Genomic DNA, 15,920 nt, shown 5'->3' on the forward strand with positions numbered 1-15,920 from the left:
TGATCTGAGACATTAGCTCACTACTGCTGGTCAGATTTAATATAATAAATACCATTAAAAACTAAAATCTCCCAAAATGGAAAAGACTATTGCGCTCTACTCAGGGACCTACTTGGTTTTTTACCAATGTCTGTTCACAGGCAGATGCTAATGTCCAGTAAAGAATTTGGAAACCCCCAGGGTCCTGACAGTGCAGTTCGAGTGCCGCGCTCCACTCCGTGGCTCCCTGGTGCTACCGAAGGGCTCTTCAGCTCTCGGTACCGGTAGCCCAGACTGCCTTTTTCTGCCTTGAGCCGTCTTCTCTGAACCCCATTGTTCACCACAGCACCAGTCTCACAAACCAGGGGCTCAGTTTCACCTTCAGATCCACTCTACGTTTGTAAATGCAGCTTTTCGCCTTCAGAATGCCATTATTTACGGTCATTTTACCAGTCAAGTCCCTGTTCTCGGCCTGGCTGGACTTGGCCCACACTAGAAGTCTGCGCCCCTATGGCTGTGTTCTGAGAGCCAGCTCCTGGGTAGCTGTGTAGCTGTCACCCCTTCCTCATCCCAGCAGGAGTCCTGTGTCCATGAAGAGGATTGAGGGAGCATGGCGCTGTCCCAGCAGTGCGCTGGGTACTGGACTCACGGTGGGAGTAAAACAAGGTCTTTGTCCTCGGGGAGCTTGTGGTTTACTAGGGGGAGAGACAGGTAAGAGGTAAGTAAACTACAGTGAGATAAATGCAATGATGGGGCAAGTGTTGGATGCGATGGGACCAAGCGGAAGGCCACCCAGACTAATTTCGGGAGAGCTTTCCAATAATGGTTCCCATTTCATTACTTTTTGGTAAATTTAGGCTCTCTTGTCACAGTTTCTGGAGGCTTGGTGCCACAGTGGTTAAGAGCTCGGCTGCTATCAAAAGGTCAGCCGTTTCAATCTACCATCTGCTCCTTGGAAACTCTATGGGTCACTATGAGTTGGAATCGACTCAGAGGCAATGGGTTTTGTCAGTTTACTGGCTGTTTTGTCTTTGGGCTTTTAAATATGTTAGTAATCTTTTCTCATTATTTTTATTTTGTCTCAGTGCCCTGATCTGTTGTGGGGAATACCTGATATCTGAGATCAATCCTAAGACTCTAGGCTTGCTTTCTTTTGGATTAAGAAAATAAAATGTTTTCTCATTAGTAAAGCACTGGAAACAAAGAACAATAATCTTACTCAGCAAAGAACCATTATTCATCTACTTACTCATTCAACAAAACATTTGAGTGCCAACACCCATCTGGCGAAGCTGCTAGTTCAGTGGAAGAGGCAGACGAGGCTTCCAGGCCTCCCTTCCAAGCTTCTGTGGTGTTCACTGTTGACACTGGCTTTTACAGACTGGTGAGGTAAGTCACCAGGAAGGCTCTAGTGGCTTTGAGAGGGGCATTTGACTCTCTCAGTTTGCCTGGGTTAGGGGTCAGAGGGAGCAGGGGAGACTCTCTGGAGATGCTGGCCAAGCCTTCCTCTTGACTCTCCAAGTTCTCTTCCTTCTGAATGGGGTTGTTGTTGTTAGGTGCCGTCAAGTCGGTTCTGACTCATAGCGACCCTGTGCACAACAGAATGAAACCCTGCCCGGTCCTGCGCCATCCTGACAATCATTATGCTTGAGCTCATTGTTGCAGCCACTGTGTCAACCCACCTCTTTGAGGGTCTTCTTCTTTTCTGCTGACGCTGTGCTTTTCCAAACATGATGTCCTTCTCCAGGGCCTGATACCTCCTGACAACATGTCCAAAGTATGTTAGACGCAGTCTTGCTTCTAAGGAGCATTCTGGTTGTACTTTTTCCGGGACAGATTTGTTCGTTCTTTGGCAGTCCAGTATTCAATATTCCTCTCCGACACCACAATTCAAAGGTATCAATTCTTTGGTCTCCCTTATTCATTGTCCAGCTTTCACCTGCATATGAGGCGATTAATACCATGGCTTGGGTCAGGTCCACCTTAGTCTTCGAGGTGACATCTTTGCTTTTCAACACTTTGAAGAGGTCCTTTGCAGCAGATTTACCCAGTGCAATGTGTCCTTCAGTTTCTTGACTGCTGCCTCCATGGGTGCTGATTGTGGATCCAAATAAAATGAAATCCTTGACAACTTCATTTTTTTCTCCATTTATCATGATGTTGCTCCTTGGTCCAGTTGTGAGGATTTTTGTTTTCTTTATGTTTTTTTTTTTTTTATGTTGAGGTGTAATCCATACTGAATGCTGTGGTCTTTGATCTTCATCAGTAAGTGCTTCAAGTCCTTTTCACTGTCAACAAGCAAGGTTGTGTCATCTGCATAATGCAGGTTGTTACTGAGTCTTCCTCCAGTCCTGATGCCCTGTTCTTCATATAGTCCAGCTTCTCTGATTATTTGCTCAGTATACAGATTGAATATGTATGGTGAAAGGATACAACCCTGACACAGATCTTTCCTGACTTTAAACCAGTCAGTATCTTCTTGTTCTGTCCGAACAGCTGGCTCAGTTGTTCTGAATGGATACCACCCTGTAATCCTGTGCTCATAGCCTGGCTTTTTCCCCTTGTTGGTCTGACTTTTCTTAGTCTGCCCAGTTTTACTTCCACTAAGGATCATTTCTCTTTCTCCTCCTCCCTCTTTCTTTCTCTCTCCCCCCTCCCCCTCCCCCAATTCCTTTCTGTGAGGTATTTCTGAACTTGCCTGTCTTAGGACACTCACACCTCCCCACTCCTTATGCCTCCCCTGCCCCCTCAACCCCCACAGCCACTGCCTGAGGTTTCCCTCATTTTACTTTTTGCTGTGAAGGAAACCACTCCACCTCTCTTGTCCTGTGCCCTGTGTAACACTATCAGCCCACTTCCAGGCATTTGCAAGTACAGAGCTTTGCATCGTAGGTTCTCCTGCAGATACTACAAGACGCAACAGAAGCAGAACATACCGTGTGCCTTCCTCCCTCCTTGGTCCCTTCTCATTCTCCTTTGCTGCCTCTTCATCTTCTCCTGGCTCTTAAAGTGGGAGAGCCCCTGCAGGGCAGGCCTGGCCTCTCGTTTAAGCCTCTGCCTAGGCCCCCAGTCCCACCCACACTGTTTTTGCCTGGGTGGCTGACCTCAGATGTAGGCCCCGTGCTGTTTCCTTTGAGCTCCAGACATGTGTGTTTACTGTACCCTCAGTGTCTTTTGGGGTGTCCCGGAAGGGTATCAGCCACAAAATGTCCACAGTCAGACTCGTGCGTCAGCGTCTTTCCCACGCTCTTCCTCCCTGATGCTCCCTGTCACAGAGGACATCACTCATTCTGCTGTACAAGCAAGGGCCCAGCGTCCCCCACAGACCACCTGTCTGCCGAGCATCCCACCTGCCTCCCCTGGCGTGTCCCCATCCACACTGCAGTCCTGTCTGTAACACACTGCCACAGGCATGTCCTCCTCAGTGTGGCTTCCGTCCAGCCCACCCTCCACTCTGCAGCGAGGAGGGTCAGTGCCATCAGTGGCTTCCTGTTCTCTTGACCTGAAGACCCCTTCGGGAGCAAGTCTGTTCTGGCAGGGTGGTCCTGAAGTCAGCCCCTGGGTGGTAGCTTGCCTTTGCTTTTACTGGTCACCTCTCCTTGGGGGAGTTGCCTGACCTCTCTGTGACTGGGTTCCCACCTCTGCAGAATGAGAACGATTATCTTACCCAGCTCACAGGCTTACTGTGAGGGCCGTGTGGGTTCCTAAATGTGAGGTCCTCAACGAGCTGTCAAGACCTGGGACAGTATTAGCGGCATCTGTCGGCCTCCTCTCCGGCCTCGCTCAGGTCTGTTTCCCTGGCCACCACACTGTGATTTCCTGGCCACCTTTTTGTTCTCCCAGGGATCCATGTGTCCTCTGACCTCTGGCCTTTGCACTCTGCCTAGAGTGGCTCCTCCCTCCACCTTTGCCAGGTTTTAGCTCCTGCCTCCTTCTCATCTCCGCTAAACCAGCTGTTGTGTGGAAAGCCCCCTGGCTCTGAAGAGATGGGGCACCCCTGTGTGATGCTGTGGGAGCCACCTGCTGCCCCCAGTTTGTGAACAGTTACCAGTATCGCTGTGCTGGGGGGCCTGCGGGAGGGCCTGACTGGTCATGTGCGCCCCATCGCCAGTGACCAGCATGCTGCCTGGCACATCGTGAGTGCTTGGTGTCTGTGCAACAAGGGGGCTAAGGGCACTTGTGTGTGATCATACCCTTCATTTACCCATTGTCATCCGGTGGCCTGTCTGTGGCGTAATTAGTAGTCTGCTTTTGACATTATCGCCTACTCCGTATAGATCCACGTCATCGCGTCACAGACCTCTCCCAGTCTGTCTGTTGATTACCCTCCTTCTCAAGAATTTCCTGACGTTCAGCCTCCTCCCCCGGCCTCCACTAATGAGGCTATATTTGTGGATTCTTCCTTTTTTTCACTTTCTCTTAAGCTCTTCCCATCCATTTATGAACATTAATATTATTTAATAGAAAATAATTAGTATTTTGTGTATTTAACATTTTTCCTTCAATGCATGCCTTTTTTTTTTTACATTTGTAATATTTAAGACTTTATCAATATTATAAACGGAATAATTTTAACTGTATAGATTTTCCTTAGAAAACAGGTTCTTAACATGGGTGATGTCTATTTAACTTTGTTTCTTTCTGGTGCAGTAATTCCACTTTATAAATACATTTGACAAAAATTACAGAAATAATAATTCCATGGTTCAAAGAAGTATAAAACAATAAACTAAGAGAAACTTTAAAAGGCATTCTTAAACCTTGTAGTTCAGCTTTAGCAGTGGGCTTTGATATTTCTGAGCGCTTGTCTTCAAACGAAATTATTCCAATTAAAAAACTGATATTATTTGCTTTTAATTTTTAAACTTTAGCTGAACTTATCAGTTTAACTATTTAAAATAGGTTTGTCAGCAGCTACATGTAAAGCAACAGTTATCCCAATATATGAAGTATAATTGAAAAAAATATGTATAAACAGACAAAAAATAGGCTTATCCTCTTCATATTCTTTATTGTCTTTGTTGGAACATTTGTTGTTTGTTGAAGTTCTGTTTGGTGTCATGTCACTGATAGAGTAAGAAAGTAACCTGTGGTTTCTGGAACTTGTTCCTTCCTTGGAGTCTAAGATTTGGCTACGTCAACACTGTCAGGTCACAGTCTGACCGTTAGCCCATTTCACATCAGATTCATTGATCCCTCTGGCCTTTTAAAGATAGATACGATCAGGCAATATTCCCTGTTCAAAGGCCAGTGACATGAATTTACACAGTTCTAGAGCTGCTTTATGGATGCTAGTTTGTAGGGAAACTGAACTCATGTCATCTAGCCCTGGCATTTCCATGTCTTCCCAGGTGTACCTTGAGAGACTTTTGACGTATGCAGAGATAGATATCTGTCCAGCAAACTGGAAGCGAATTGTCCTTGGGGCCATCTTGCTGGCCTCCAAAGTGTGGGACGACCAGGCAGTCTGGAATGTGGATTACTGCCAGATCCTGAAAGACATCACGGTTGAAGACATGTGAGTAGAGATGCCATATTTTTATGCAAATAACGCACGCCTTCTGCATTTGTTTGCTGGCCTCACCCTCCCCCTACAAGGTGTTTTCTTCAGGTCCGTGTGCTAATTTTGTTTTTACATTAACACGTGGAAGGAGATTGGCATGGTGGCGCTTGTGGGGTAGCTCACGGGAACCCTGATGTAGACCACAAGTGTACCCGAAAAGCAGCAGAGCTAAGCCATTATCAGTTTCTGCATAGTCTCACAGAGAAAATGTTTACTGTTTCATCATATTTTACAAGTTCAGTCGCTTAAAATCAACATTCTGTCTATGGGTGCCTCTCATGTGTCTTCATTACTAGGGGCTGCCAGCCTCATCCCCCACAGCTTGGTGGAAGTGCCCTAAGCCTAGGGGAGAGGGTTTGGCTACCCTGAGCCTAGCTCTCAAGGCAGCATTAGGGTGTTTCACACTGTATCAGTCCTCAGATTTAGATGAGGGTTGTCAGTAGGAGACCTGTAGACCTACTGGGCCTGCCTGGGATTTCCAGGGTCTGGTAATACAGGAAATAGGTTCAGAGCCACTTGGAGGAAGGAGGTATTTTAGGAAGCAATCTGTGAAATACCACAGTTCTGTGCGATTTGTAGACACTCTGACACTATTCATGCTAAATTTTTCTCATACTCTTTGTTTGGCATAGTTCTAGAACAAACCTCCTCGAGGAAGCTTTAAGCTAGAGGAGGCTCCCAGCTGTGTCCCTAGTCACATCCATGTCCCTGGACCCAGTAATCCTTGGGGCACAGGATCTTCACAGCGCCTCAGTTTCTCCCCAGCTTAGGGCCCTCCTGGCCTCTGGTTATCGATTTCAGTGGTTTTTAGGATCCTCTTTGATAAGGTCGCTATGAGTTGGATTCAACTCGATGACATTGGGTTTGGTTTTGGTTTATGCTCTTAGATTTTTCATTGCAGAGCTTATTCCTACTAAACCAGCAAACAAAAACCAAAACCATTGCCCTCAAGTTGATTCCGAGCCATGGCAACCCTACAGGACAGAGTAGAACTGCCTCATAGTTTCCAAGGAGTGGCTGGTGGATTTGAACTGTTGACCTTTATTCCTACTGTAGACCTATAAAGCAGAAGGCAGGTTTTAATCTACACTACATAGCAGGACAAATAGAATTCTTGATCGTATTTCAAAGTGAAAACAGCTGCTGAAGCAGTTGTCATTCAGACCACAAAGGAAATGGACATTTGTGGGTAAGGCGGTAAGAAAACTTGGCTTGTTACCTTTATTAGGTTTCTTTGTTGTTGTTGTTTTCATCAACTCCTCAATTTCATTTGACACTTGAGTTGCACACCACAAGAATGCTGTGGCAATGGTCCCTTTTTTTCTGAGCTGAACTTAGATTTCTGTGTGACGTGGGGGCGGGGGCTGGTCATGTTCTGTGAAAGCGTGTGGAGGGCTCTCCCCACCGTAAGTAATTCTGTCCACTTAAAGTCAAAAGAAGAAAATGCTTGCTGGAGTCAGACTTAGGTTTCAAATTTTTCATCATTTATACCGCAGCTGTTTCCAAAAGGAAATGAGATAGTCACAAATATAAATTACAGATAGCTTGTTGTTTTTCTTGTTGCGTGCCATTGGGTCGATTCCAACTGATAGCAACCCTATAGGAGAGAGTAGAACTGCCTCATAGAGTTTCCTAGGCTGTCACCTTTGCAGAGGCAGACTGCCAGATCTTTCTGGCTTCAAACCCTGACCTTTGGATTAGCAGCCGAGCGCTTACCCACTGCACCACCCTTAGGAACGTTAAAACAAAAGTAGGTGGAAAAGAGAGAAATGAAGAATGAAGAACATGAAGAGTGGGAAGGAATTCTTTTGTGCTCCGATACTTAATCCACCAGGTTTAATTTACCAAAATGCCAGGAAAATTGGATAGCCTGGCAAAACTGAATTTTCGTGTAAACTGAGAATCAACCAGAAAATCCTTTTAGTTTATGTTAAACTTCAAGAAAATGTTTATAAAATATTTGTCAAGAGTCATGCATTGTTTAATTCACGTGTATCTCACTGAATCCTTTCAACAACCCAGTTTAAGGTGTATACTATTATGTCCACTCTGCAGACCGAGGCCTAAAAAACCCACTGCCGTCGGGTCGTTTCTGACTCAGCGAGTGACCCTATAGGACAGAGTAGAACTGCTCCATAGAGTTTCCGAGGAGCACCTGGCGGATTTGAACTGCTGACCTCTTGGTTAGCAGCCATAGCACTTAACCACTGCGCCACCGGGGTTTCCGACTGAGGCCTAGAGAGGTTAAATATTGCCCAGCAAACAAGGGAAAGCTGACCCCCAGCTACTTAGGAAAGGGTCGCCTTTCTTCATCCCAGTGACCGTTATGCAGTGATTGAGGGGAAAACAGTAGAAATTAACATGTGCTTGTCCCCAGGTTCTGCATGAAGATGATTTAACTAAATGCCTGAAGTACTAATTTTGTAATTTGTTATTCTCTCCTTAGATAAAAATGGGGGAAGGTATTAATAAAAGATATTTTGGAATTCCAGGTACTTAGATTCTATTCACTGAAGGTTTAAATAACCAAGTTGGGAAAAACCAGTGCTGTTATGTAGGATACCTGTAATAGCAGTAACAGTTGCTGTCATCATAACTGTGATGCTCAGGGCAGCTGTCATTGGCTGAGCACTTCCCATATGTTAAGCCCAAAAGGAACAGTTTTGTCGTGTGCATTAGTTCTTCTAATACAGCTGCCTGTGAGGTAGCCCTCTTATTATTCCCATTTATAAATCAGACCGGGGCACTGAAAAGTTGTCCAGGTCGCCTGGCTTTTAACAAAGCCAGATTTTGTTTCTGTCTTCTATGTAACTGAAGATGAAATTGTTTCGTTTATCTAATATTTAAACAATAATTATTTTTTGAACGTTAAGTCCTTTTCTACTCGAAGGTAGAAAATTTGACTGTTTTGGTCAAAGTGCATTCAGCTGAAACTATCCTTAATATCCAGAATTGCTCTGAAATGGTGTTTTTCACGTTTTTTCTTTCTGTGGATAGTCTATACCTTAAACAGTTAATAGCCAAACACATAATAAAGCAGTTACAGATGGTATTTTCAAGTGCAAAATAGCGATAAACCCATTGCTGTTGAGTCGATTCTGACTCCTAGGAGATGTTACATGGGGTGGACCTGCTTCCTGACTCACTAATAATGTGGTGAATATAATAGGAGTTGGCATGCAGGCAGGAGGCAAATATTCCAATCCATATTTTATCTGAAGAAAACAGAAAACTTTTTTAGTGTGGTTTTGTGCCTTTTTTGGAAGCCAGTGACCAGGCAGACCGCCTCGTCAGTCCTGAGCGCTGGCCTGGCCTTACCTTCCTACAGCCTTGGGTGAATAACCCCAAACACCTGCATCTGGGCAGACGTGGGGCACAGATGGGAATTTCTTGTCTTACAAGGTCAGATTCTAACCTCAGGAGAGTGGAATTTCCAAACAGGTTACTTAGGAAGCTTTGGGGCAGTGCCCTATTTCATCAACATCTGCTGGGCTGGAGCCAGCTTAGGAGTAGATCATCAACAAGCAGCAGCCCAGTGACAGCGGGGTTGTGACTTTTTTCGCTTTTCCTTTTCCCTCTCCGAGCCCTGGAGCCTGAAGGCCTCAGGCCAAGTAGAAGCCCAGCCAGACCAAGTTCTTGGCGTTCAAGAACCATTTGTTACGAGAATCACCGTGACCCGTTTGTAATGTGATGTGTATTTACGTACTATAAAACCCAAAACCAAACCCAGTGCCTTCGAGTTGGTTCCGACTCATAGCGACCCTATAGGACAGAGTAGAACTGCCCCTATAGAGTTTCCAAGGAGTGCCTGGTGGATTCAAACTGCTAACCCTTTGGTTAGCAGCCACAGCACTTAACCACTGAGCCACCAGGGTTTCCTTACGTACTGTAAGAATCTCTAAATTCTCCTAAGAAAAATTGATCAAACAATTACATATATGCAAATTTGGGAAGGGAATATGCAAATGTTTCCCCTGCCAGAGGGAAAAAGGAAGTGGGAGGATTCTTTGTAGCAGGGGAGAGTAGCCAGAAAGGTTGCTTTTGTACATGTGTTTAAAATCCCTAGTGGTATAAGGGAATTCAGAGCTTCGTGTCCCCATACTGGTTTAGGGGGCAAGGCAGGTAACCACAACCACGTACAGCTTCACATCTTTGGCTCAGATGTGCTCAGTTGCTCCCAAATGGTTGGAGATTGAACCCTCCCCAGGGGTGCCACTGAAGAAAGGCCTGGTGATCTACGTCCACAAGTCAGCCCTTGAGAACCTCTGGAGCCCAGTGTTACTCTTGACACACACGTGGTCACCACAGCACATCCCAGTGTGCGGACGGGCCCGGAGCCCCGTGATGCGCCGCACATCGCACTGACAAAAGGACCAGAGCCACCTCCTTCGGGGACTGTGGCGCTGAACCCAGCTTATAGGAATAGTTAGAGGTGCTGTGTTATTTTGCAGCATCAGCACAGAAGCATAGATCTTCTGTTAAGAATTTTTTAAATGTGTGCTTGGATCCGTCTTGTCCAGCAAGACCCAGGGAGCCCCCAGGAATGATTTTAGCTTTCATTGTCATCTCTGTGTAGGCAGACAGCTCTGAGCTGAATGAAGGCGGAGGAGGAAAGGCAGATGCCAAGTACACGTTGAGGAGGGAAGCGAGAAATGCGGACATCATCGGGAGCTGGGCGCTCTGGGCCCAGGCAGAGGCGTGCACAAGGCTGTGGTGGTCCATTTTTCCAGCAGAGGCTTAGAAATTGAACCAAGATCACACGCCCACCTCTCCCCCAGGCTGGCAGCAGTCCCCCTTGGAGCCTGCGCTAGCCAGGCAGGTGGGCAGGCAGTGGCAGGGCTGCTGCACCCTGCTGTCTGCGCTGGCGTGAGCAGCTTCGAGTCCACACATCTGGACTGTGCCGTGAGGCTGGCCTGCAGGAGAGGGTGGGTGCAGACACCTGTGCTGCCCACCTTACCTGCAGGAGTGTTAGATGAGGAAGCAGGTTCTCCCAGATTCGGCGGGTGTGCGCCACACAGGTGTCATTCTTGGTACGTGTGGAAGGAAGTCTTAGAACCCTCTCCCAAATGTAAATTAAAGCCCATGGGTCATAAAGCAAGCCTTAACAGAATCCAAAACATTGAAATATTATGAAGCATCTTCTCTGACCATAAGGCCATGAAAGTAGAAATCAATAACAGAAAAAAGCAGGGAAAAGAAATCAAACACTTAGAAACTGAAAATACACTGTTCAAAAACAGGTGAATTATAGAAGACATTAAGGATAGAGTAAAGAAATTCATAGAATCCAATGAGAATGAAAACACTTCCCATCAGAACTTTTGGGACACAGCAAAAGCAGTGCTCAGAGGTCAATTTATATCAGTAAATGCACACACAGAAAAAGAAAAAAGGGCCAAAATCAAAGAATTATCTCTACAACTTGAACAAGTAGAGCAACAAAAGAAACCCTCAGGCACCAGAAGAAAGCAAATAATAAAAATTAGAGCAGAATTAAATGAAATAGAGGACAGGAAAACAATTGAAAGAGTTAACAAGACCAAAAGCTGGTTCTTTGAAAAAATTAACAAAATTGATAAACCATTGGCCAGAATGACAAAAGAAAAACAGGAGAGGAAGCAAATAACCTGAATAAGAAATGAGATGGGCGGTATTAGAGCAGACCCAACTGAAATTAAAAGAATCATATCAGACTACTACAAAAAATTGTACTCCTTAACAAACTTGAAAACCTAGAAGAAAGGGATGAATTTCTAGAAACACACTACCTACCTAAACTAATACAAACAGAGGTAGAACAACTAAATAGACCCAAACAAAAGAAGACGTTGGAACAGTAATTTAAAAACTCCCAACAAAGAAAAGCCCTGGCTGGGATGGCTTCACCACAGAGTTCTACCAAACTTTGAGAGAAGAGTAAACACCACTACTACTAAAGGTATTTCAGAGCATAGAAAAGGACAGAATACTCCCAAACTCAGTCTATGAAGCCAGCATATCCTTGATACCAAAACCAGGTAAAGAGACTACAAAAAAAAGAAAATTATACACCTGTATCCCTCGTGGACTTAGATGCAAAAATCCTCAACAAAATTCTAGCCAGTAGAATCCAACAACATATCAAAAAAATAATTCACCATGACCAAGTGGGATTCATACCAGGTATGCAGGGGTGGTTCAACATTAGAAAAACAATCAGTGTAATCCATCACATAAATAAAACCAGAGACAAGAACCACATGATCTTACCAATTGTTATAGAAAAGGCATTTGACAAAGTTAAACACCCATTCATGATAAACACTCTCAGGAAACTAGGAATAGAGGGAAAATTTCCCAGCATAATAAAGGGCATTTATACAAAGCCAACAGCCAACATCATCCTAAATGGACAGAGCCTGAAAGCATTCCCCTTGAGATCGGGAACCAGACAAGGTTGCCCTTTATCACCGCTCTTACTCAACATTGAGCCGGAGGTCTTAGCCAGGGCAATTAGGCTAGATAAAGAAATAAAGGGTATCTAGGTTGGTAAGGAAAAAGTAAAAGTATCTCTATTTGTAGATGACATGATCTTATCCACAGAAAACACTAAGGAATCCTCAAGAAAACGCCTGAAACTAAGAGTTCAGCAGAGTATCGGGATACAAGGTAAACATACAAAAATCAGTCGGATTCCCTACACCAACAAAAAGAACATCAAAGAGGAAATCACCAAATCAATGCCATTTACAGGAGCCCCCAAGAAGATAAAATACTTAGGAATAAATCTTAGCAGAGATGTAAAAGACCTATACAAAGAAAACTCCAAGACGCTTCTGCAAGAAACCAAGAGAGACCTACGTAAGTGGAAAAACATACCTTGCTCGTGGATAGGAAGACTCAGCATTGTAAAAATGTCTGTTTTACCAAAAGCGATATATAGATACAATGCAGTTCCAATCCAAATTTCAATGACATCTTTTAATGAGATGGAGAAATAAATCACCAACTTCATATGGAAGGGAAAGAGGCCCCGGATAAGTAAAGCATTACTGAAAAAGAACAAAGTGGGAGGTCTTACTCTACCTGATTTTAGAACCTGTTATGCCGCCATAGTAGTCAAAACAGCCTGGTACTGGTACAACAACAGATACATAGATCAATGGAATGGAATTGAGAATTTAGACATAAATCCATCCACATATGAGCAGCTGATATTTGACAAAGGCCCAAAGTCAGTTAAAGGGGGAAAAGACAGTCTCTTTAATAGATGGTGCTGGCATAACTGGATATCCATCTCAAAAAAACGAAACAAGACCCATATCTCACACCATGTACAAAAACGAACTCAAAATGGATCAAAGACCTAAATACAAAATCTAAAATGATAAAGATCGTGGAAGAAAAAATAGGGGCAACGCTGCGAGCCCTAATAAATGGCATAAACAATATACAAAACATTACTAACAGTGCACACACACCAGAAGAGAAACTAGATAGCTGGGAGCTCCTAAAAATCAAACACCTATGCTCATCCAAAGACTTCACCAAAAGGGTAAAAAGACTACCTACACTGGGAAAAAGTTTTTAGCTGTGACATTTCCGACCAGCGTCTGATCTCTAAAATCTACATGATACTGCAAAAACTCAACTACAAGAAGACAAGTAACCCAATTAAAAAACGGGCAAAGGATATGAACAGACGCTTCACTAAAGAAAACATTCAGGAAGCTAACAGATACATGAGGAAATGCTCACGATCATTAGCCATTAGAGAAATGCAAATCAAAACTACAGTGAGATTCCATCTCACTCCAGCAAGGCTGGCATTAATCCAAAAAACACAAAATAATAAATGTTGGAGAGGTCGTGGAGAGACTGGAACACTTACACACTGCTGATGGGAATGCAAAATGGTACAACCACTTTGGAAATTTATATTTTTTAAAAAGCTAGAAATAGAACTATCATACGAACCAGCAATCCCTGTCCTCGGAATATATCCTAGAGAAATAAGAGCCTTTACACAAACAGATATATGCATACCCATGTTCATCGCAGCACTGTTTACAATAGCAAAAAGATGGAAGGAACCAAGGTGCCCATCGACGGATGAATGGATAAATAAATTATGGCATATTCACACAATGGAATACTACGTGTCTATAAAGAACAATGATGAATCTGTGAAACATTTCATAATACGGATGAATTTGGAAGGCATTACGCTGAGTGAAATTAGTCAGTTGCAAAAGGACAAATACTGTATGAGACCACTATTATAAGAACTCTAGATAGCATTTAAACACAGAAAAAAATATTCTTTGATGGTTATGAGAGTAGGGAGGGAGGGAGGGAGAGGGATATTCACTAATTAGACAGTGGAAAAGAACTATTTTAGGTGAAGGGAAAGACAACACACAATACAGGAGAAGTCAGCACAACTGGGCTAAACCAAAAGAAAAGAAGTTTCTTGGATAAACCAAAAGCTTCGAAGGCCAGTGTAGCAGGGTTGGGGGTTTGGGGACCATGGTTTCAGGGGATATATAGGTCAATTGGCATAATAAAATCTATTAAAAAAATATTCTGCATCCCGCTTTTGTGAGTGGCGTTTGGGGTCTCAAACAGTAACAAGCATCCATATAAGATGCATCAATTGGTCTCAACCCACATGGAGCAAAGAAGAATGAAGAACACCAAAGACGCAAGGTAATTATGAGCCCAAGAGACACAGAGAGGGCTAGCTACGTAAATCCAAGACTGTATCAGCCTGAGACCAGAAGAACTAGATGGTGCCTGACTACAAGGAATGACTGCCCTGACAGGGAACAGGACAGAGACTCCCTGATGGAGCAAAAGAACAGTGGGATGCAGACCTCTAATTCTCATAAAAAAGATCAGACTTAATGGTCTGACTGAGACTAGAAGGACCCCGGAGGTCATGATCCCCAGACTTCTGTTAGCCTAAGACAGGAACCATTCCTAAAGCCAACTCTTCAGACAGAGATTGGACTGGACCATAAAATAGAAAATGATACTGGTGAGGAGTGAGCTTCTTGGATCAAGTAGCCACATGAGACTATGTGGGCAGCTCCTGTCTGGAGGGGAGATGAGAAGGCAGAGGAGGTCAGAAGCTGGCTGAATGGACAGGGGAATACAGGGTGGTGAGGAGGAGTATGCTGTCATATTACGGGGATTCCAACTAGGAATATATAGCAAGGTGTATATAAATTTTTGTATGAGAAACTGACTTGATTTGTAAAATTTCACTTAAAGCGCAATAAAAAAAAAATCACCAATATTTACGTATATTTTATTTTTGCAAACTTAGGCCCACATTGTGTAAACTATGTATAAACTTCTTTGTCAGCTAGCAATAAACAATATCGCATGTCATTAAGTAATCTTTAGTTGGTAGCAGAAGCAAACAATCTGGGCTTTTCCTTGGAGCTCCTTAGGAACACACACGTTTTGGGTGGAATAGCTTTTTAAATTTTTGGTGCCACCTGAGTGCATCTTACAGGGCCACTTTTGACCTCCCCTGTCTGAGCACCCCAATGTGACCTTTTGATATTTATCACTGTACAATCAAAGGAATTTGACTTGGAGCTCCATTAGTGGACCTCTGGCAGTGTGCGAGTCTAGGTTGGAAAGCAGCTGACACGGGCATGCAGCCCACAGGAGCAGGCGGATGAGCGTTTTCAGGAGGAGCGTCACTGGAAACTCATAGGTAGAAAAACCAGGGAAACGGCGTGCAGCTGGTATTCACCAGTGCTAATCGTACTTCAGATCGGGGCTGAACTTTGTGTGGGAAAGACAGAGGGCATGCGCCCGCCTCAGTCACTTTCCCCAAGGGTAAGTCCTCCCCATCACAGGCTCTCCTTCAGCTCCACATGGCAGTCGGTCTCGCTGGGAAAGGGCACAGTGAAATGCGGTCGTCAGAGCTCTGTAGGCAGAGCTGCAGTTAAAAAGCCTTGGGTTGGTTGGTTGGTTACGTTTTGTGACAATGCTGTGAGGAAAGTAGCTGTTGGGGTCGTTCTTGTGTGTACACAAAGGAATCCAGAACAAGGAGCAGCCCAGGGACTTGTCTGAGTGTTGTGAGCCAGTAGGGACACAGGGCGAGAACCCTCCACCCCGGCCTTTGTGTGGAGTAGCCCACATGGGAAATAGATGCCCCAGGCCTAGTTTTTGAAGTGAGCCCAGGTTTCCAGAGAAGCAGGCAGGATATTAGATGATGGAAACAACCCTTTTCTCCGTTTCAGAGACCTCTTTGCCAGGTTATCAACTACACCGGGTTTCTTTATTTTGTTAGTCGCCATCGAGTTGACTCCGACCCATGGCGGCCCTTTGCGTGCAGAGTGGAACTGCTTCGTAGTGTCGACTCAGTGTGGTAGATGTT

The 15,920-nt window shown here is 44.4% G+C and overlaps 1 protein-coding gene across 1 annotated transcript in view; it reads left to right on the forward strand.

Annotated features, from left to right (window-relative positions):
* The window catches only part of CCNY (cyclin Y), a 258,996-nt gene that overhangs the window by 233,006 nt on the left and 10,070 nt on the right, over positions 1 to 15,920 (forward strand). The window contains exon 8 of the mRNA XM_049885058.1: positions 5,331 to 5,497. Coding sequence (XP_049741015.1) covers positions 5,331 to 5,497 — 167 coding nt within the window. The remainder of the gene's footprint in view (positions 1 to 5,330; positions 5,498 to 15,920) is intronic.

Source organism: Elephas maximus, chromosome 4 (genome assembly GCF_024166365.1).
Source record: "Elephas maximus indicus isolate mEleMax1 chromosome 4, mEleMax1 primary haplotype, whole genome shotgun sequence".
NCBI lineage: Eukaryota > Metazoa > Chordata > Mammalia > Proboscidea > Elephantidae > Elephas > Elephas maximus.